The sequence below is a fragment of the Pezoporus wallicus genome, unplaced genomic scaffold (assembly GCF_028554395.1).
Source record: "Pezoporus wallicus isolate ANWC-B61680 ecotype Strahan unplaced genomic scaffold, APGP_CSIRO_Pwel_v1 contig_642, whole genome shotgun sequence".
Classification (NCBI taxonomy): Eukaryota; Metazoa; Chordata; class Aves; order Psittaciformes; family Psittacidae; genus Pezoporus; species Pezoporus wallicus.
Genome location: NW_026637470.1, coordinates 922426 through 943715, shown reverse-complemented (window position 1 = coordinate 943715; position 21290 = coordinate 922426). Strand labels below are relative to the sequence as shown.

Sequence of the window (21290 nt, the reverse complement as noted above, 5' to 3'; positions counted from 1 at the left end):
GCACTTTCGTCAAGAAAACTGAACCTGTGAGCCACCAAGGTGGACCTTGGGCCCATTTTCCAGTTCTCCACTTTGCAGAGAAATAAAAATCCGTTCCTTTTCCGTAGCCATCTCCATGCAAACTCCTGGGAGGAGGGAGACAGGCCTGGTGCTTTTGTCCTTGGGTTCCAATACCAGCTGTGTCCCAGGTAGTAGGGGCTGGGCTGGTGAGGTCTACACCAGCAGAGCCACTGCAGCCAGAGGAGGTGCTTGTTGGTTCCACTGCGATGATGTGATGCTGTGTATGGGGCTGTGGAGGCTTTTATGATCACCACTTATTAAAAATTCTGATGCCGACGCAGGAGAGGAGTAAGTTCTGACTCACAGCTCCAAAGGCTGCGCTTCTTTGTGGGGCTGAAAGGTGCAAAAAGCAAGAGTTTTATTTTTCTAAGTTACTAAGTCACTAAGCTGCTGGGAGATATGACCCCAAGCACGCAAACAAAGCAGATCTGCTGATCAGGCTGCTGGTTTACAGCTTATTTTCTCAGTATATGATGTCTGTTGAAACAGAAAAAAATCAGAGTTAATAAAGCTACAGTGCCTAATGCAGCCCCCCTCTCCCTGCTCCTCATTAAGATCATCAGTAGAACAGACAGCAATGTAGTGGCTGCTTTGTCTAATCTGTAATACTACACTGTATTGAATAATGCACCTATTTATCATATAGTCTTCTTCCTTGGTAGCATTCTGAATGCAATTATCAGAGGTGTCCCTGCATCTTTAAATCTCATTTGGAATGAGAGCCACAGCCAAAATGCTAATGAGCTTGCCTTAATTGTAAACACTGAGCACTGATAAGAATGAAACTCCATCCTCTGTTCTCAAAGAAGTTCTTACGTGTTTCCTACTTACACGGCTTTTTATCAGATTCTCCTTTGCTTCTGTTCTTAGCAGATTAATAGGCACCTGAACAGACAAATAACAGTACTACATCTTCTTCACACCCTTTTGACAGACTTTTGAGATTGCAAAATATTTTTGGAAAATTATTATTGGAAAAAAGATTACTGAATGATCAGGCGGAGGGCAATTTTCCAGGCTGGAACAAACCGTTCCCCAGCATTCACATGAACACATTAGTAACTTGTACTTAAATGCTGATGGGACATTTTTTAGAATGTGATAAGTGTGAAATAGCCCATAGTTTTATCAGTCTTGGTTGCTGCCCACTACTGCTAAAAAAAGGTTGATTGTGATCATTAAGCTGCAGGTAGGCAGTGCCTCTGGACTGTAAAATAGGAATGTTAGTGCGCAGTGATGAAAGCAAACTTTGCTCAACACCTGTCTATATATATTGCAGGTTTCAGTGGCTGCCCAGCTGATCCGTTCACTCTGTGGTCTGGGAATAAAGAAGTGGTAAGTAAGAAAACTGAGACCAAGTTTTCTTTCTTTCTCTTTCGAACTTGTTTAGCTTACAAATCTAAAGCTCTGCCAAGGGATGCCAACAGAGCTCTAACATGAAGAACTGGAGTGGCATGTGAAATGTCATCCACTTGTTAGCATTTTCACCTTCTGTTCTTTCAACTGCATTTCTACTTTAAGGAAGCGATAAAAAAACCATAGTTCTGAAAACAAAGTGTGCTACTTTCTGCCTGCAAATAACTAGATTTATTTTTTTGGAATATGATAAAGGAAAAAAGCATTTTATTTGCAGCTGTCAAAAAAACCAAACCAAAACCCACACAGGAAAAAACTGCCTATAGCATAAGAAAGTATTGTTTTAACTATTATTTGGATTGAAATGAAGTGAGGTTTTTAAGTCATACCATTCAGTGGCATTGGATACTGGAAAATGTCTAGGGTATGATTAATGAAACATTGGAAGGAAATACTGTCAGTTTGTGTGTTAGCATAGATAGTGTGTAATGTCTGTGTGGTGCAGTACGGCCGTGTCAGGCTATTCTTGATGGAAACATTTTCTGATGCTAATTTGGTTTGATACACAGCAGTAAAAGGAATACATTAGTCTGATGCAGTTAGCTCAACTAATGTGGCAGTAGGCAGAATTCAACTGGTTTCTCAGTAACTTTTATTAGCACCTCTTCCATTAGCCAGTAAGTCTTTTTTATGCCATTACTTTTTCCTCTCTCGATTCTTTACTGTGTGTTTTGTGCTTGTGATGGGGTAGATCTGTTGTATTTCCTTGTGGGTGGGATTTTGTTGCTGATGTTGTTTTATTCTAAAAAAGTAATTGTTTTATTTAAGTACCTAGTAAGCATTTTAAGTAGTTCACTGAGGATTCCTGACTGTGGGTCCTCAGAGGCAGTGTCTGGTGCTTTGCTTTGTTGTGAATGCAGAAATTAATGTTTGGGATTCATTTTCTCTTCACTTGTTTAGAAATTAGTTCTCTTTACTAGTTTGTTTTATGTGGGTTTTGTTTTGGGTTTGTTGGGTTTTTGTTAGTTTTGCTGTGTGTTAGATTCAAGCCTGTGAACAATAAGACTCTGGCATTTGTAGGAACAAACAACGAGCACAATGCTCATTTTTCTCTTATCTTTCATATATGATTTTATCCCCTGACTACTACATTAGCTGAAAGTTTACATCCTGGCTAAGCCTCCTAGCTTATTCAGAGAAAAACCCCAAGGAGGCAGCTGGTGCCAGAGCAAAGGCAAGACTTGCTGCTAGCAAGGCTGAATCATTGCTGGTATTTATTTAAGTCGCTGCCTTTTCTGTCGCACCTGGGGCTCTGTGGCTCCCATGGAACAGGCTCTGGGGCAAAATTATCAGCTACTATAAAGCTACTGAATGGATCTGTGCTGGCTGAGGATCTTTACTGTCTCTACATAATGTGCTTCTATGTTGGAAATGATGCATTTTGAGGGGGGAAAAGAGTACTTTTTCAAACTGTGTATAAGAAGGATTGCTACATGGCTTGGTATTTACTCCTATGAAGTACGTGGTGTATTGGATATCTGATTAGCCGATAAATCCCTTTTTAACATACAATCTGTAGCATATTAGTGAATGACAAGAAAGTTAAGGGTTTGTAGAAAAGCTGTGAGACAAGGAGAGAGCACAAGAGAAGGGAAAGCCTTGCTGAACCCGAAATCAGATTTGGAGCTGCTGAAGCAACTTTTAGGCACATGCATGGTCATGTTGGTGGTTGTTGCAGTGATTACCAGTTGGTTTTGAAAATACTGCTAATTTTTCCAGTACTTTTATTTCCTCTTGGAAATTCACTGGGGCTGTTCCCCTGGAGGTTAGATTTCTTTAAGGCTTACTGCTTTGTAGTTCTTATTTCAGGCACAATGTGGCCTCTCAGTGATCTGTCACGGGTGGAGAGGTACAAACAATACCATCCAGGCTCAGGGAAGTGGTAGTTCATATTCTCTGTGTGAAGTCCAGCAAAATAAATACACTTACTACTGTTTCTGATTTCAAGCTGAGAAGCACTGAGAGCCTAGCCCTGCTACAGAGGCAACGCTGTTACAGTAAATGAGTCACCGAGAAATGCAATATAGGGCACCTGCATGACACCTAGTGTTGCTCAGATAATTCCCCAGAGACTTTTAACTCTTTGAAATGCTGCAGTGAGAGAGTCAGTATGGATTTATATCCATAACTAAATTATCCATAACTAAATAATGTCTTAAACCATAGGAGTCGACTTTGAGTTTCTCTCATGTTTTATTTCAAATGTTGAATGCCATTGATTTCCATCTATCTCCCTTGTAGGAGCAGGAGGTTTCAGTTTCTTTTGGAGTTAGAAAGGATGTCACATGTATTTAGCATTTTCCAAAGGCGAGGAAAGACTATACTTACAACGAAAAGAGCACACACGATGGTGTGAGAGGATTTGCCACGAGGTTCACCGAAACGGACTGGATTACAGTTTGTGCAGGCATTAGTTTTCAGACCTTTGCAATATGCATAGCGTATTTTGACCTGCCACTTTCAGGAGGAAATTAGCTCCCATTTCATCACAGCTCTGAACAAGTGGATATCCAAAGCACCAGTGCTTATCCAGACGTGAGCTCCATGACTATTCCCTGGAGGTAGACATCCTGGCTGACTTATTGCCAGCTCAGGTGGGAACCAGAAGAATGACACTGAGACACCTGGGCTGGCACAGAGATGGGCAAAGCTCATCACTCCTGTCACCTCATCCAGCAATTGTGGCTATCCTGCCTTTGCACCTGGACCGGTGTGTCCAGCTGAGTGCAGCTTCTTGATGCAGTGTGCGTTGTCACCAGCCCATCCTCTGCCTCTTCTGTAACATGTTCTTTCACAGTGTAGTTATGTCCTTGGTGTTCAAAAGAGAGCCACTATTAGGGTTTTCATTGTCATGTACATCTTGCGTCAATGTTGTTGGTCTTTTATACCATGACGTCAGGCTTTCCAAGGGCTCATGTGAGCTGCCAGAGACTGATGCAGTTAGCTTTGTCACCCCACTGCTCTGCTCTTCCACAGCACTCAGGTTATCCCCTGAGTATTTTCTGAAGATGTTAATGTCTGTATCTGCGCCAAGCAAGAATTCTTTTAAGGGAAAACTGTAGAACGTAGATTATCCTTGTAGCCCAGCGATTAATTAACAGTAAGCAGCTGTGGCCAGGACTCTAGCAGAGTATCAGGTGGCTCTAAACTAGCTTCTCAGCTGTTCCTCTTAACAAGAGTCAGGATGTGAAGAAAACTGACAGCTTTGGTGATGCTTTCAGGTTCCGCTTTCATCTGTCCTTGATACCAATCACACAGAATGAGCTGTTCTAGCTATACCTCTGCAAACGCAGATGCACAAGGAAAACACTGTAGAGACCTCCAGTATTCCTTTCCCAAATCAGAGGCTGACTAGGGCTCTAATGATTTTATAAACCTACCTGCAAAAAAATCTTCCTCCATGGATGTGGTCAGTTCTCATTCTATGGTATTTAATCACATAAAGCAAAACAAATAATAATACATGATGTACCTGTGGGATCCTGAGCACCTCAGGAATATGGGAGATGTTTATTATGAAAAAATGCCCTGCTGAATTCTTGAATGGGGAGCGTTTATTTAGGAGACATTGAGGCTGTTTGTCTGATGATGTTTTCAAGCTCCAGTTTCTCCAGTGAGTGCATCAGCTCAGTTTCCATACAGTAATCATGCAGGCTGAATCCTTCATTTCCATACTGAGCGTAACAGAACAGCTGTAGAAGTACTGGTGGCATCTCTAGGTATGGTGGTGTCCAGCATACTCTGTGTCTCTCCATGGTGAGAATATGCTGTCGATGCAACTTCCATCTGAATTTCCAATGCATTTTCATGATCGCATTTCACTTCAGGAGCATTTGTGCTGAGCAGTTATTTTCTTTAGAGCTCTTTAAATGCTGAACATGTATAAATGAAACTTGTTTAACAAGATGGAGGTGTTCTGGCATGGGTGGGGCTTGGAGGTTTTTCTGGCATGGGGCAAAATACGGGAATTTGCTCCAAGCAAATGACAACTCTTGTTGAAACAAGCAAGAGTGATTTTCTTCCATCTCCTCTGCAATCTTTCTTTGTGTATCTTGGGAGCTGTTCTAGATCTTGCGCCACAGATAAAGAATGTGTAAAATCAAAGTTTTTACCAATGCGATTGTAGAATAATTTTTCCTATTAATGTTGAAGGGGAGATGCTCTTTTCTTTTTGGAGTACCAAGAAATAATACCCTCCTCTGTTACAGTAGGAGATGAGTGATTTTGTCTGTGACATTTCCTCCTAAATGGAGGAGGATGTGTGGCTTATTGGCATAGGCAGGGACAAAACATTTCCAGCATCAGCTACATAAGGGATTATGATTAAATGAATGATTAATTATACTCCTTTAGAGTGGCTGCTAAATGCAGGTGAACCTTGTTTACGGGAGCGTGATACCAACCCTGGCACTGGCTTTTGGAGGCTGGGTGTATGTGCCCTGTTTATAAGGAGTGTTGCAGGTAGATTTGCTCACCTCAGATGTTCCAGCTGTGTGGGTGCCAGACGTGGTATCCGTGGGCAGCTTTGCCCCCAGCACTGATTGACCTGTGTGGCAGAGAGGGTGGAAGAGAGAGACCCAAAGGTCTTTCTGGGTAGGGTTCACTTCTCCCACCTCTTTCACTGAGTATTTGATCATGCTGGCTGAGCTAACCAACAGCCTTACAAGCTTGGAAAGGCAGAGGAATTATCATATGCTACCCATGGTCCCCATGGTCACCTTCCCCTCTTTCATGACCCTCCTTCTGATATTGGTGACTTTTCCACTCTTTGGTTGAAGGAATGGCTGCCTTCTCCTCCTGTGCCTGGGCTAGGTCTATCACATGCTTGTACCTGTGCTGGCCAGATTTGGCCATCTGGTGTCTCATCTTTTAAGTTATTAATACAACAATCCATGTCAAATGTGCTCAAAGGGGTCAGGAAGGAACAGGTTCATACAGAGAGATGCGTATATGAGATGAGTGAGCTGACCTTGCTGCCACTAACTCAGCTTCACTTGCAGCATCAGCTATGAGTTACATGCACATATAGACCTGCAAATGGCCACTGCTGCCCAGTTATGCTCTTCTCCCCTCATTCAGCAAGCATCATTCTGGAACTTGAAACTCTGTGGTCTTTCTCCACCATGTCCAGGGTCATGTTCGCCTCAATGCTTCCATGGGAATGAACCAGTAAAGGCAACAAGAAGACCGTGTTTAGCATACGTGACCTAAACAAGGCAATGCTTTAGGGAAGAACTTTCTTTGTTAAGGTCTTGGTAAGGTTTACCAGTTTGGTAAATGCAGTCAGTTATATCCAGAAGGTGGAAGAAATAGTCCTTCAACTTTTTGCTGAAATGAGATAAAATGAATTAAATAAAGGTCATTAAAAAGCTTTATTCAAGGACATATTGCTTATGTTCTGTTTCCATCTCTTTTGCTCTTAATAATATTTTTCATATATGCTGTTGCAAGTTGAATATTTTGACTGCACACACATTTAACTCAGCACTACTTTGTCAGTCACAGATCATGGCTCCCTGGCCTGAGGTGGAAAAGCCTGAAACCAATAACTATATTGGGGACTCTTCCAAACAAAACCAGAACATGGCTGGGAAAGAAGGAGAAAATCATAAAGGTAATGTGTGCTCACCTGTGACTGACAGAGGTATATATGTTTTGTGGATCTTTGGAGAAGACAGAAAGTAATTTAACTGTTTTATTTAATGTTCTATTTTATCAGGCAATGTAGCTTCACTTGGAAATAAAGGGGAAATTCAACCTGCATTTTCCACAATAGCCTTGATAGATGAGACCAGGCAAGAAGAAGAAGACCCATGGGCTCTGCCGGAACTGCAGGATACTGGGATCAAGTGGTCAGGTACCATTTCTCAGTAAAGAAGTTATCTGCATTTATTTTTTCCACAAATTCTGTTCTCTTTGTCACCTTTATTTTTCTGAAATCGTATTTGCTGCAGAATTGAATTTTTCACTTGATGAGAGCCTTGTGTGACATGGTTTAGTGTGAGGTGTCCCTGCCCATGGCAGGGGGGTTGGAACTTGATGATCTTAAGGTCCTGTCCAACCCTAACTATTCTATGATTCTATGTAGACTTTACACTTTCTCTCACCTTCCCCAACAGTGAATGGGCATATTATATTTAGTCAATTAAAAATTTGGAAATCGTGCTGCTTACTCTCCTTAAAACACAAGGAACATATGGAAAATGATCCAAAATTAGTTTGGTTTTATATCCAGGCACCCACTGGTTTTTCTTTATTCAGTAGGATGACTGTCTAAAACCAAGGGTCAATCTCAGACTTCACAAGGCTTTTCTCATATACCAAATGCTTTTACATGCTAAAACTAGGTAAACAAACCACCTGTTTCTGCAGTTAAAATTTGATTAAGAAGACCGTTCTTTCAGGTTTAATCACACACTGGACTCACATCACTGTCTTTTGACTTCCTATTCTCTGCTTGTGTGCAGACAGTTCCAGAACACCAGATGCATCAAGCAAGTCTCATGCATAATATATTTGTTTTGCAGAACTGGATAGAAAAGGAAAAATCATTCGTGTACTCTATGGGATAGGGAAGTTTATTATGCTACTTGGATTGCTCTACATGTTCGTGTGTTCTCTGGATGTACTGAGCTCTGCTTTTCAACTAGTAGGAGGTATGAAAATGTCTAAACCATCAAGAATAAAATGTAAATTAGGCAGTAAATTTCATCTCAGTGACTAAATTACAAGTGCCACTTTTCAAGAACATTCTCCAGATTTATGTGTTGTGTTACAGATTCAGAAGGAAGTAGCTTTGATTGAAGACTGACCTTTGTTTGTTTGAAAGGGCCTTTGTTTCTCACATTCCAGAGAGCTGTTGATATAGCAATTATTGGCCTCAATTTCATAGGTGATTCCTGTTACTTTAGTGACAGTTTACATGAATACATCTGCGCATAAAACTATCCCATGTGAAAGACATTTCAACAAGGTGAAATATAAAAATTGCACTCTTGATCAAAGCACCCAGCATTGGAAAATCCCCCAAATCCTTCAAAGACAGAAACTATTGGAATGTATTTTGCCTGTCTCCAAGGGTTTAATTCTGGTGATGGACTCAGCAGAGAATATCAGAGAAATACATGAGTTTTTGTAGAGGTATTTTTTATTTTTGGCCACGCAGAAAGCTGTGGGAACAGAATTACTCAGGATTATTAAAATAGTTTTTTTTTTGATGCAGTAACCAAAAATATTAAGGCAGTAATAACATTTAAATCTATGTATATGTAGTGTTTTTGTCCTACGTTCTTTCCTCTGACGGCTGCATTTTTATGCGCTTTCATATGGTTTTATCTGGTTCTCTTCAGAGTTCAGTAGAGCTTGTTTAGTCTCTGAAATGAGGGAATATAAAGTATCTGACAACTGAGAAGCTGAAAGTTCAGGACGTGAATTTGGATCCCTGGGCTACATCATCTTGCATATTTTTTGTTTGTATATGTATCTCAATTAAATGGTTGGATGATCTTTAATTAAATGCTCTGATAATTCCTATATATTTTACCTCACACTTCCCTCACACTGAGAATATGTTTTTTGTAGGTAAAGCAGCAGGGGACATTTTTCAAGACGATTCAGTGCTGTCTAATCCTGTTGCGGGGTTGGTGATTGGTGTTCTGGTTACCGTTATGGTCCAGAGCTCCAGCACTTCTTCATCCATTGTGGTCAGCATGGTGTCCTCGACACGTAAGTCTGCTTACAGTATCTTCGCAGAGATCACTCACAAATCTTGGCCTGGGGTGCAGACATTCCCATCTGTGTTCAAATTACACAAGCTATTGGGTGTAAGAGTAGAGACGGCAGGAAAAGGTTGTCACAGCTGTTGGTCTGGAATAGTTTCTTAAATAATAGTAGTAGTAGTAGTAGTAGTAGTAGTAGTAGTAGTAGTAGTAGTAGTAGTAGTAGTTGTAGTAAGTCCACAACTGCAGTGAAAAACATTGGAAGCCCTGACACTGAATGCATTAATTCTGAAGTATCTGCATACTTTTCTCCTGTTAGCCAGCTACTGAACTTCATTTGCTTCTGTGGCATGATTTCAAAATTCTACAGTAAATAGGAAAATGCCTGGGAAAGAAGAAACTTTATCTAATCTGGCCCTCTAACATGTGGTGAAAAGGGATAACCATGGGATGCAGTTTCAGTGGGGTCACAGGACTATGGAAGTACCATGCTCCCAGGGGGCTTGATTAAAGCAAACCTATCTGGGTTGGAGCACCTAATCCCAGTGACACCAAGGGAAATCAGGGTTCCAGTGACATTTATCAATGTTAATTCTCATTGGAGCAAAGAGCTTGCTGATGATTTGATTTTTTAATTCAGTGCTTCCTTTTCTGCTTTCCAGTGCTGACTGTTCAATCAGCTATTCCTATCATAATGGGGGCAAACATTGGCACCTCAGTTACAAATACAATTGTGGCACTCATGCAAGCCGGGGACAGGAATGAATTTAGAAGGTATTGTACTCAAACACTAGATCTGACAGGTTGCTTTTCTTCCTGCTTTGTAAGTTTTCTTCTGAATTCCCTATCACTGCTGCAGCCATTCAACCTCTTGGCCACTATTTGGAAGTCTTGTTAAGAAAGTCACAAGATGGCCATGGTTTAGGTATAATGCTGCCTAGATATAGGACTTCATATACTTGAAGAAAAGCATATTGGGTTCCTTTAAAAATGTGTTTGTGAGAATCCACTGTTTTTAACTGGATAAATTTTCAACTTCTCCCACTATAACAACCACCTTTGATTCTCTCTTACTTATGGGATGGCTGTACAAGAAGTTAATATTACAGTATTTTGGTTTACTGTCCTTAAAAGAGACTTCAATATTGAAGCTTTTTTTTTAAGTCTACAGTAAGTAAGAGCTGGTAACTCTAGAGAAATGAAATGTTCTGGCTGTCAGATATATATAGTGACAACTTTCAGACTGCCAGTTGACATGATCACTGATAGAGCTCATGGCTTACTGGAGATGGGCAGTAAACTTGGGAATGATATGAGATTTTGATACCTTGTGAATTATGGCATACCAGTCATAAAATACACTTAGCCAGAGCCTCTGAAAGAAGAGCTGTGGCTCCTCAGGCTGTAGAGGTGAAGCTGGAAGGGAGCTGTTCACCAATCATTTGCAAGACCATGCAAGAGGGCTGCAAAGAGCCACCTTCCCCCACGAGTCAGGCAGATCAGGTCCCAGAGGCAACACATAGCTCAGGATTAAAAGTATACCAAAAATGAGTAAGAGGCAAAACAAAAGCAGGCTGTGCAGGCACTTCTTTCTGCAGACAAGTACACTGGCAGCCATGTGTTAAGGACCACTTTTGCCTTTTCTGCTTTTGTGTTGTTTCACTCACCTGGATGGCTCTTTCACTTGGTCAATGGTGTGGAGAAAGCTTAGTGTTCTATAGCAAAGCAGCCATCTCCTGTGACCCCAGAAATTAAATGATTGCCATCGAAATGGGCTTCTTTCTCACTTCTATGATTTCATATGTAATTGATGTTGTGCTCATGTTGTTTAACTAAAAGCAGCTCTGGTTTTACTTTCTTCTCTCAGGGCCTTTGCTGGGGCAACAATCCATGATTTCTTTAACTGGCTCGCTGTGTTTGCGCTGCTGCCCATTGAAGTTATTTCTGGCTATCTTTACCATCTCACCAATGTTATAGTTGAGTCTTTTCATCTTGAAAGTGGTGAGGATGCCCCTGAGCTACTAAAAGTTATCACAGACCCCTTTACAAAGCTCATCATTGAGGTAAGCTCTTTCTCACTTCAAGGAAGCTGCTTACTTGGTTCAGTCACAGCTAATCAAAATGCTCTGAATATGGAGGAGAGGGGGGACCTCCCACTCACTTCTGTGTGTCCTTGGAGTAAAACTCATTAGCAAACGGATTCTTCTTTTTATCCACATTTCATAAAGCCCCAGCTCTATATTTCCTGTTTCTATTTCCCCCACATTCACAAATACAGTGATGTGGGATGGATAGGATGGCAGCCTCTTGCCTAGACATTGACAGATAGTACTCACTGAGACAACCTAGCTCAACCAGGACCTGAATAGAAGACATTGAAATTAGCAGAAACTTGCACAAATCTAGAGGGAGCTGGAGGCCAGAGGGGATGCACACAGGTCCTAAAATGACACGAAATGCATCTATGCAGTTGTGTCAGCATAGTCGTTTAAACAGAAGCAATGAGATGAGGTAGTGGCTGATTTGGGGAGAATGAAACACAGTGTTTGTGTGCATAGAGCTGTACCCTTTTCTGAGAGTAAAGCCCCTCCTACCTGTTGGGCAGCAGCTCCAGCATTAGAGATGGTCATGCAGGCATTAACTGGTTGAGCTTCCAAAGGGAGTTATTTGAGTAGAGCTGAACAGAAGTGTGTGATGTAAGTTGGTGTAATACTTTTTTTTTCTTCTTTCTTTTTAAGCTTGATAAATCGGTAATAAATGCAATTGCTACAAATGATGAATCAGCAAAAAACAAAAGCCTGGTAAAGACTTGGTGTGTAACTGAAACCAATGTGGTGAGTATCGTGCTAAGTTAACTGTCAGGTTCCTCAGGAAATACATGACTGATCTGTAGCTGACACTCCTTTTTACAGGGTTGTGAAATTAGGCTTTTAAATGAGGCATTTTTTTTGCATTAGCAGAAAAAGAATGAAAACAATTTAATGTAGTTCTTGCTCCCCTTAAACCAAGGATGTCAGACCAGTGGTGAGCTTGACCTGGTTGCTTTCAGTACCATGCAGGCCCTTGCTTATCAAACCGGTGGTTTGGAGCCAAACCTTTTACTCCTTTCACATCCAAATGCCTTTAAATCCTGATACTCCTACTGACTCCCTGAAAGTGGAAAAAATCTGCACTATAAGCCAAAGAAAATATCTTTTCCCCCACCATTTATCTATTGATCTAACCACCATTAGTCTTACATGTGTTAGGGTGATATGGTGGCAGCTGGTTATTTGCAGCTTTCTTGGAAAACTGCCCTTGGGGAAAGCCTCTGTGGGGCTATGTCCCGTTGTTCTTCACTCAAGCAACATTGCAGATTGAAGGAATCTGTTGCCCAGATTGACAACAATGAATATTTTGGTAAACTGTGGAACTGAGTGTATGGTTTGCATTGTTCAGCTAACTGACAATTAGAGCGTTAAATATCCCTTGGAACTCTAATTAGGCTACTCTATTTGTTGATATGTATAGAAAAGTAATTCCTGAATTCCTGAGGCAGAAGACACTTAAAGACACACAGCAGAGGTTAAAATAAAGTGCTTGGGTTCTTAGAGGAGCCCAGCTCCTATTGAATGACAGCCTGGATGGCCACTGAAATGCTAGCTAGGTAGATACTGCCAGGAACAGAGCTGTGCTAATGTGAAACTCCGCTCAGGTTACGCGACCGAGGACCTGGGTATATCCATCTCAGGTGAGGCACGATGCTCGGGCAGCTGTACAGCTTCCAGGCTCCTATCTTACACTTGGCTACCCCTTCGCCGCACTGGCTGGGCAGGCACAGGCTGGCTCCCAGTGAGGTTTGAGCCCCTGAGACCTGCAGACCCCCCCACCCTTAGAAGACAGGCAAGTACACAGAAAGCACAGGCTGAAGGTTACGTTTGCATATACACAATTTCTTCTGTATTTGTCTATATTTTGGCTGTGTGACTACTGCCCAAGCATGTAGTCAAATTACAGAAACACATGAAACCCTTACAAGCTTGATTTGAACTTGGTCATGGAAGAGAAAGATCATTTAAATGATCTACATTCCTAGTGGGTTAAACCCACTTCTGGCAACAATAATAAAACAGACTTATGGCAGGGATAAATACACACAGAGCCCACATGTTTAAAGCAAAATATAAGGATAAATATTTTGATCCAAAGTAACTGCTTTGAAACTCAGATGTCTGGAAAAAAAAGGGCAAGAAGCAACACTGTGTTGTGTTTGTAAAAGCTGATGTGCTGCAGACCGCCCTGAAAGTGTGAGGGCCCTGGACCCACCCCGGGCTTTGCCCATCTACATCAGATGGAGGAGGGATAAGAATGCTGGTGTCTGCGGGCAGGGTCCAGCAAGAAAATATTATTTTGATTTCCCTCTTTCTGCAAAAAGAATCACTGAAACATGTCTTAGAGATACCTCCTGTTCATCAGTGTGGTTCAGAGTTCATTCAGCTCTTAGCTAATCTTGTGGGGAAGTACAGTTCAGTTAGTGAACCCTTAATTTGCATAAGGACCTACGAACCTAACCTCAGGTTGCAATATGTCTGGGCCAGGAGCTCCTATGAGGAAGGGTTTATTGCAGTATATAGAAATTCAGGTTCAGCTCTGCAATAGTAATGCTAATCAGAGCACTAGTAATTAGCTTTTAGATAGCACTTGAGCTTTTTAAAAGAAAGTAGTAGCAGATGGGGAAACTGAGGCAGAGCAAGGCAGTGTGGGCAGCTTGTGCTCATGCAGGACAAAAGCTGTACTAGTATTGTAGTATTCTGAATTATGGTCCTGTGCAGTACTCACCAGACCATTAACTGCTGTTAAAATGACAATAAAGAGATCTGGCTTTGGTGCAAGTAAGCTGGGCAATGGCTGTACAGACCCTGACATCAGTAGTTAAGGTACCAATGACTTGGTGCCATGGTTAATACAATATAGGTTTGGGGAATATTTTAATCTTTAAATGTTGAATTGACTGAATTGGATAACAGCCCAATTCTTTGTTTAAAGGATGCAAAAATATTTTGCCTTGTCATTAGTGTGGTGCCAGCTTACACCCCAGCTAACAAATTCACCTTTACTAATGAATGTTTGGTGTAGTAAAAACCTAGAACTTTGCATGAGCTCTTAATGAAGGGTGACTGAACTATCTGCTTTGGCAATTTGTAGACACTGCAAAATGTCACAATTCCACCATCAGAAAACTGCACATCTCCTGACTTTTGCTGGACTGAAGGAAATGTGACATGGACCATCAAGAATGTAACAGAAACAGAATATATCAGTAAATGTAAGTGGTAGAACTGGTTGACTTCTGGTAATATCTTTATAAATGTATATAGCTTTCTAATGGTGTTAACAGACCACTTCAGAGGTGTATCAAGAAGCAATCATCTGTACATGGGTAGAAGATACTACTGCATATGTAGTCAGAGCTATTATAGCTACACAGCTGAAGTTACCAGCATCATTATGATATCTGGCTGCTGATAGATCTCTTTCCATGCTCCCTGATATCAGTAAATTGAGGTCTCCAGTATCATGTCGCCCTCGCTGTTCAGGTGACTTGGAGCTACAGTTACTTTGCTGCAATGGTTGGCTGGATATCTCCATCCATATGCAATGCCCTTCAGGAGTTTCAACAGCCCTTCTCAGGCATGCAGCCACCTCTGGGAAGAGCCAACCCACCATTCACCTCAAAGCACACTAAAGTGTCCTCACACTGTTGTATTCCTCCCCCTTGCACATGGTCACCCATCTCCGGCCTGCCCTGCAGGGGTGCCTGCTGTGTATTTTGTAAGTGTGTCTATATAAATGCCCTCTTGCCACCCTCAGATGTGGCTTTTCTGGAGCAAGAGAGGTGGAATTTTCACTCCTTGCATCACCCCCTCAAGCTGTGTGTGCTTTGATCCTCTTTTCTTAGAGGCATATATGAAAACCAGAGCTGGGCTTGAGATCAGCAGCAAAAATGTGACCAGGCCAATTCATTTCCTTTCCTTTTTCAGGCCGGCATCTCTTTGCAGAAGCAGACCTGCCTGATCTCGCCATTGGTCTCATCCTTCTGGCTTTGTCCCTGCTTGTTCTGTGTTCCTGTTTGGTGATGATCGTTAAGCTATTAAACTCTGTGCTTAAAGGACAAGTGGCAAGTGTTATCAAGAAGACAATCAACACTGGTAATTATCTGCTTTTCCTGAAGATTGTTTTCAGGAATGACAAGGACACTGAGCACATTTATTGATATCTCTTGCTCTGGAAGCTATTATAGAATAGTTTAAGTAAAACAGGAAATATCAAACTAAAATCATACGCACACCATTTTTTATTTTTCTTTTCCTCCCAAGCATGTTATTTTCTTTTTTTAAAAAAATCTATTAGCAAACAGATTAACTGCAGCAGATTAACATCAACAGAGGCCAAAGTCCAGGCTCTGTTTCTTGATGTATAATCATTAGCTGTTAGAAATGCAGTGTTCCCATCCTCAAAAGATAGCAGTGAAGTGCTGAAATGGTGATTGCCTGCATTGGCACAGAGCCTGCATGTTTCTTTTAAAGTAAGTTGGAAAAAAGTTTGTAGTGATTAATGATCTAATTACCTTTGCTTGCCCTGTTCCACTGCTTAACCCTTTCTTCTGTAAGATAGGGCAGCCCCAAATATGTTCCATCTTTCCCTGTGGTCTCCAGGTGTTTTTTCATCCTTGATCCAGTGAGTGCAAACGCTGAGTTTTTTTCACTTGGCTACTTTTTCTTCAGCCTCCCTTGAATGGAGAGGTTAGAATCCGTAGAAAAGAAAAGCAGTCCTGGCCCATCTCTGGTAGTGGTTGAAGAGAGGGTTCACAGAAATAGGGAAGGCAACAAAGAGGTCCCAGTGCTCTTTTCTGCTCTCCTGGGCAAAGAAAACAACCTGAATCAAAAATGAGGGATAGAAAGTAATCAGCTGTTGGTTACTATTCATTTGTGATCTACTCTGTGTTCATTTGTGTCTTCTTGACTGATTAAGGCCCCACTTCTTGGATTAATCATAGTCCCCCCACAGGGGTCCATTGTGCCTGGTTTTCCTAATCAGTGTAATAAGCGTTTCTTTGCAAGGGTTAACAAGTGAAGTTTTAGGAGGTGTTTGAAACTGGTTGGAACAACCAACCTGATTTTCTCAGGATGGTCTTCAGAGCTTTCTGAAGATTGATCCATGCAGCAGGTGCCTGGTTGCTGAAATGAAGGCACTCAAGCCACCAAGAAGGTTTTGTTTTGACCTCTGTGGAAACATTTCTGGTGCCTAAATATAAATGCTACCCTAGGTCAGGACAGATGTCTACCTAGTCTAGTATCTGTCTCAAAGTGTATTCAGTTGTGGAAGGCTAGAGAAGGAGTACAGCGAACAGGGTGGATTAGAGTAGTGACTGACTCTAATGTAAAATTGTCAGTTAAGAGGCAATATGCAAACGATACATTTACATATGAAATGCTTAACAGTCCTTTCACTGCTGTGTTACTGTTACATAGAGCATTGTGTTATGCTGAAGATGATGTTCTCCCTCTACCTTTTTAGATTTCCCATTTCCTTTTACTTGGCTAGCTGGATACCTGGCTATGCTTGCAGGGGCTGGTATGACCTTCGTTGTCCAAAGTAGTTCTGTTTTCACATCTGCTATTACACCCCTTGTTGGTAAGTTGTCAATACTGTTCTTTATCCCCACATTTTATCTTCTCCACCATTCTGAAAACACTCAATCCTGTTTTTTTTCCCCTAGGCATTGGTGTTATAAGCATTGAGCGCTCTTATCCCCTCACCTTAGGAGCTAACATTGGCACAACCACAACAGCTATACTTGCTGCTTTAGCAAGTCCAGGAAGTACATTAAAATATTCATTACAGGTCAGTATAAACCAGTGCTTCCTTCCTTGACTTTGTTTAGAAGTTGTAACTTTTCTGAAGATAAACCTGACAAAATTGGCTCCGGTGCAAATACGCCGTGAATGTCATGCCTGATTTTGTACATTCTATTTATGACAGCTCATTCCTTTCAACTGCTTAGAGCAAAAAGCTTGTATTAAACCTTCCCAGAATGTCAATACAGTAAAATCTTACTTTTGTAAATTGGGTTTGATCTGATCAATTCAGAACTAATACAGGGTGGGTCACTTGACCCCTGAGCATGCAGTCTCTGCAGGCTGGAATTCAGTGCCCACATCCCTGACAACCCTCTTAGATAGTCCCCTAAGAGGGTAACCAATTTCTGCAAGTTACCTCCTCAGGACCCTAACTCTGCTCCTACAGTGTATAAGGATTTCTGTAAGCTAGGTGAGGACCATACAACCCTTAAGATGTCAAGCCATCTACCTACCTGAGGTTGCAGTGAGCATCATGGCATCTATTTTCTCATTGTAAATCTAATCTGAATGGGTTTTATTGAATTCCTTGTCTCTCCGCACCTCAGACTGTTTGAAAAGTAGGCAGCTTGGCTCTCGGCTCCCATTTACCACCCAGTAAAGAACATTCCAGCCAGCAGATAACATTTGAATGAACCCTCTACATCAAAGAGTGAAAAGATAATGAAGTTTTCCTTCATGAATAGGACGAATGTCTTTTACTAGCCACAATAAATCAAGAAAATTACAGCAGTCATTTTATTGTCCCCAGGCATGATAGAACAGATATAATCATGAGATGATTTTATCTAGACCAATCTCAGATTTCATGATTATTTGCTGGTTTTATAACGTAATTTAAAAATAAACCCCTGTACTTTCATATACATTTTAGTCTGATAACAGTTATGGAATGAAAATAAGATATGGTGAGCAGGGAATACACCGTTTTGTTCCGTATATGCTTATTCTGTCTAAGTGACTTCTGAAAGCTTTAGCAAGTAGATGTCTTTTCACACTTATTTAAAAGAAAATCAATTTTGAAGTATGTGAATCAAACAATTGTAAGAGGCCTGGACAGAGTCACATTCCAGGAATCTCTTATAAACTTTTAGATAATTTCTGTAAAATTCATGTTTGTACCATTAATACTTTCTCAATAGCCTGTATGCAATACCTAATTCACACTTCCCATCTTTTCATTAATAATTTATGGATGCATAACCTGACAATGAACAGTTCTCATGTGATTCTCATACCTTAATAACAACAGGACTGTTTCCTGATAACTGTTTGGTTTGTCAGCTTTATTTCTGATGGACTTCATTTCTTGTAGTTGAAAGCTGCATTTTAAGACTTCTCCATCTGCAGGGAGATAAGCCATACCCTCTAAGCCTGTCTTGTGTCCAGATGTTATCCTCTGTTTGTAGTCAGTCATCTTCACAATCTGTGAGGTGTTACTGAGTCCTTGCTTCCTGCTAGGAAAGGCCTTGCAGTGAAAGACAAGAAAATCAGCTGGGGGTAAGGGAAGAGAAACTATAGTCTTAGTGCAACTGGAAGTTATAATAATGTGTGTAGGAGCACTTAAAGGCATTTTAGATAATGAACTGCTCAAACATTTTTGCTTTCAGATTGCCTTGTGTCACTTTTTCTTCAATGTCTCTGGGATTATTCTGTTTTACCCGCTACCTATTACCCGGCTGCCAATCCGCATGTCCAAGACCTTGGGAAACATAACAGCCAAGTACAGATGGTTTGCTATATTTTATCTTCTCGTCTGCTTCTTTCTTTTGCCTTTGTTTGTATTTGGTCTGTCATTGGCAGGCTGGGCAGTCCTTTTGGGTGTTTGTCTTCCCCTGAGTGCTCTTTTTATGGCTGTGATTGTAATTAATATTATGCAGACAAGGCGACCACATTCATTGCCTGAAAAGCTCCAAAACTGGGATTTCCTACCCATCTGGCTGCACTCCTTAGAGCCCTGGGACAATATCATTATGTCTTCACTCGCCTTTTGTGGGAAACACTGCTGTGGCTTCTGCAAGTGCTGTAAAGTCAATACAGAACAGGAGGGTGCCAAAGACAAGCAACTGAAAACTATGGAGGTTTACGAAAACACCATTGTGATGGCTGATGAAGAAAGAGGTGGAAGAAGGGCACCAGCCACAGCTTGTGTTGAAAAAACAGGCACAAACAACACAGCCTTATAGGAGTGTATCAACCTGTATTAGCAGAGATACATCATAGGACAGTCAGGCTCTTGAAAACCACCTTGGACAATGCACTGAGGACAGAGTGAACATTTTGTTAGGTTCCTGCAGCCAGTGGTACATCACTCATCAAGGAATGGAGTCAAACAAGCTTGACAGAGTCCCTAGACTATCTATGATCAGTTGAAAAGCTAATGACAGATTTGCTTACAGAGGATCTACTATGCGGTAACTTTATCCAATGCTATCAGTAGCAAACAAAAGAAATCCTGATGTAGTCCCATGAAAAGAGGGATGAAAAGAGTCATGATCAATCCAAACTCAATTGAACAAACAAACAATGCACTTGTAGAACAGCCTTTATGACTTACTGGCGTATTCAGCAAAAGTGGCTTTGTAATATCTAAAAAGGTCTGGAAATGAAAAGAAAGCAGAGAGAATTCTAATGTTGTTATTGGCCTGTTTGCAGTAGACAGAAAGGAAAACAGTCATTTTCCCAGTATGGAGAAAATTTGTCCTATGTGTGTGAAGGAAAATGAAATGCTGAGAAATCCTTCAGAAGCTCTGGGAGTCCTACTCTGGCATGAGGGTGTCCATAAGCCCACTTTGAGCCCTCTCTGTCTCCTTTAACACTGGGTGCAGGACGTTATAATCTTTTATTATCTCAAACTTAATGCCATAAAAGTAATTGCTCATCCCTCTGCCTGCTGAAGCTTAAGCACTGGGTTTGGAGACACTAGGTGGCTACCAAAGGGCTTGATGGACTTAGGATGTGGTTGTGTGGCCATTCCTCTTTCTAGATGGTCCTCTGCTACTATGTAACCCCACAATCCAAGGAATGGTGTAGGGGTAAGGACAAGTGGCCTATGTAGGGGAGGAGACAGCCACCCAAGCCTGAGCTTAGGTGGGGAGATCTGTGTGCAACTGTGGCTCCCTTTGGCTGAGCCACAAAAAGATATTTCAGAGTAGTGGTGGAAACTGGCTTTAGAGCTACAAAAGAGGGAACCTGGAGAGCAGATTATAGCACAGGACATGTGGTAATCCTCACTGAAGAGAAAACAGTGTTCACTCTGCACCATCACTTTGTGCTCTGAACCACCCTCCTTGGAAGTAATGTGAATTTCACTGGCAATTGTATGTAGCAATCAAAATCCCAAGCAAAATCCATAAGTTGTGTAGTTACTACTATGTGTAGTCAATCCATAGGTAGTGTAGCACTTGGTGGGAACTTGATTGTGCTCAAATCGTACTGTTACTGGTGTTTTAGGAAATGCTTGTGAGCCTATTTGAATCATGGGCTGACAAAAGGCACAATTTCAACGCCAGAAAAGAGCATTTCAAAGATGCACTGAGTACTTCTGCTGGCCTTCAGTAGCCAAGATGTCAGGGACTATGGGATAATAGATGAAGTCCAACCACTAATGTTAAAAGGTGTTAAAAGGTGGTTGAGTGTAGGCCAAGTGTCCTTAAAAACCAGTTTGTGTCTGAGTTTTAGATTAAATTTGTAATGGAAATGCTGAGAAGACCCCTAGTTTAATAGTCAGTGCTGCTAGAACACATCTACTTTTGAGTAGCTGTTTCTTTTCTTCAGAGCTCTGGGATTCAGGAGGTTGAATTTGGCTATCAGGTAAATACATATATTTTAGAAGAGAAAATTGTTTTAAAAGAGAAAATTGTTTTAATTGACTTTTTTTTAACCTGACATCCAGATTGGCAAACTATGTTGCTGAAAAGGTATTTCAAATTGCATGCATACTGAGGTTCCAACTGTTTCTGTAATTGTGAGCCAGTGACAATATGCTCATCAGAGTGAGTTTCCAAAAGCATCTAGTGCTGGTGTAGTTCTGCTCTTTTGAGGTTTAGTATCAGAGAGCAGAATTATGCCAAACTGTTATTTTAGAAATTATTTTCTTTGTCCCTCATTGTGTTGAAGCAGAATTTTGTCAGCATCTCATTTTTAAATTGGAATTTTGATATCTTCAGTAATACTTCTTCATTTTATTTTCACAATT

The 21290-nt window shown here is 41.1% G+C and overlaps 1 protein-coding gene across 4 annotated transcripts; it reads left to right on the top strand.

The window, feature by feature from the left end:
• The first annotated feature begins 905 nt into the window (after positions 1–905).
• On the top strand, positions 906–20934 carry SLC34A2 (solute carrier family 34 member 2). 4 transcript variants are annotated; one of them, XM_057405608.1, is made up of 14 exons: positions 906–1249; positions 1340–1395; positions 6976–7090; positions 7196–7333; positions 8004–8132; positions 9058–9201; positions 9857–9968; positions 11062–11257; positions 11933–12028; positions 14379–14499; positions 15215–15382; positions 16752–16868; positions 16954–17078; positions 18703–20934. In XM_057405608.1, the coding sequence occupies exons 3-14, from the start codon at positions 6985–6987 to the stop codon at positions 19276–19278; spliced, it is 2028 nt and encodes a 675-aa protein (XP_057261591.1). In that variant the 5' UTR covers positions 906–1249; positions 1340–1395; positions 6976–6984; the 3' UTR covers positions 19279–20934. The 4 variants fall into 4 exon arrangements, with proteins under 4 accessions (XP_057261591.1, XP_057261590.1, XP_057261592.1 ...); XM_057405607.1 differs by lacking the exon at positions 906–1249 and having other exon boundaries at positions 1276–1395; XM_057405609.1 differs by lacking the exons at positions 906–1249; positions 1340–1395 and adding an exon at positions 5103–5195.
• Positions 20935–21290: the final 356 nt, after the last annotated feature.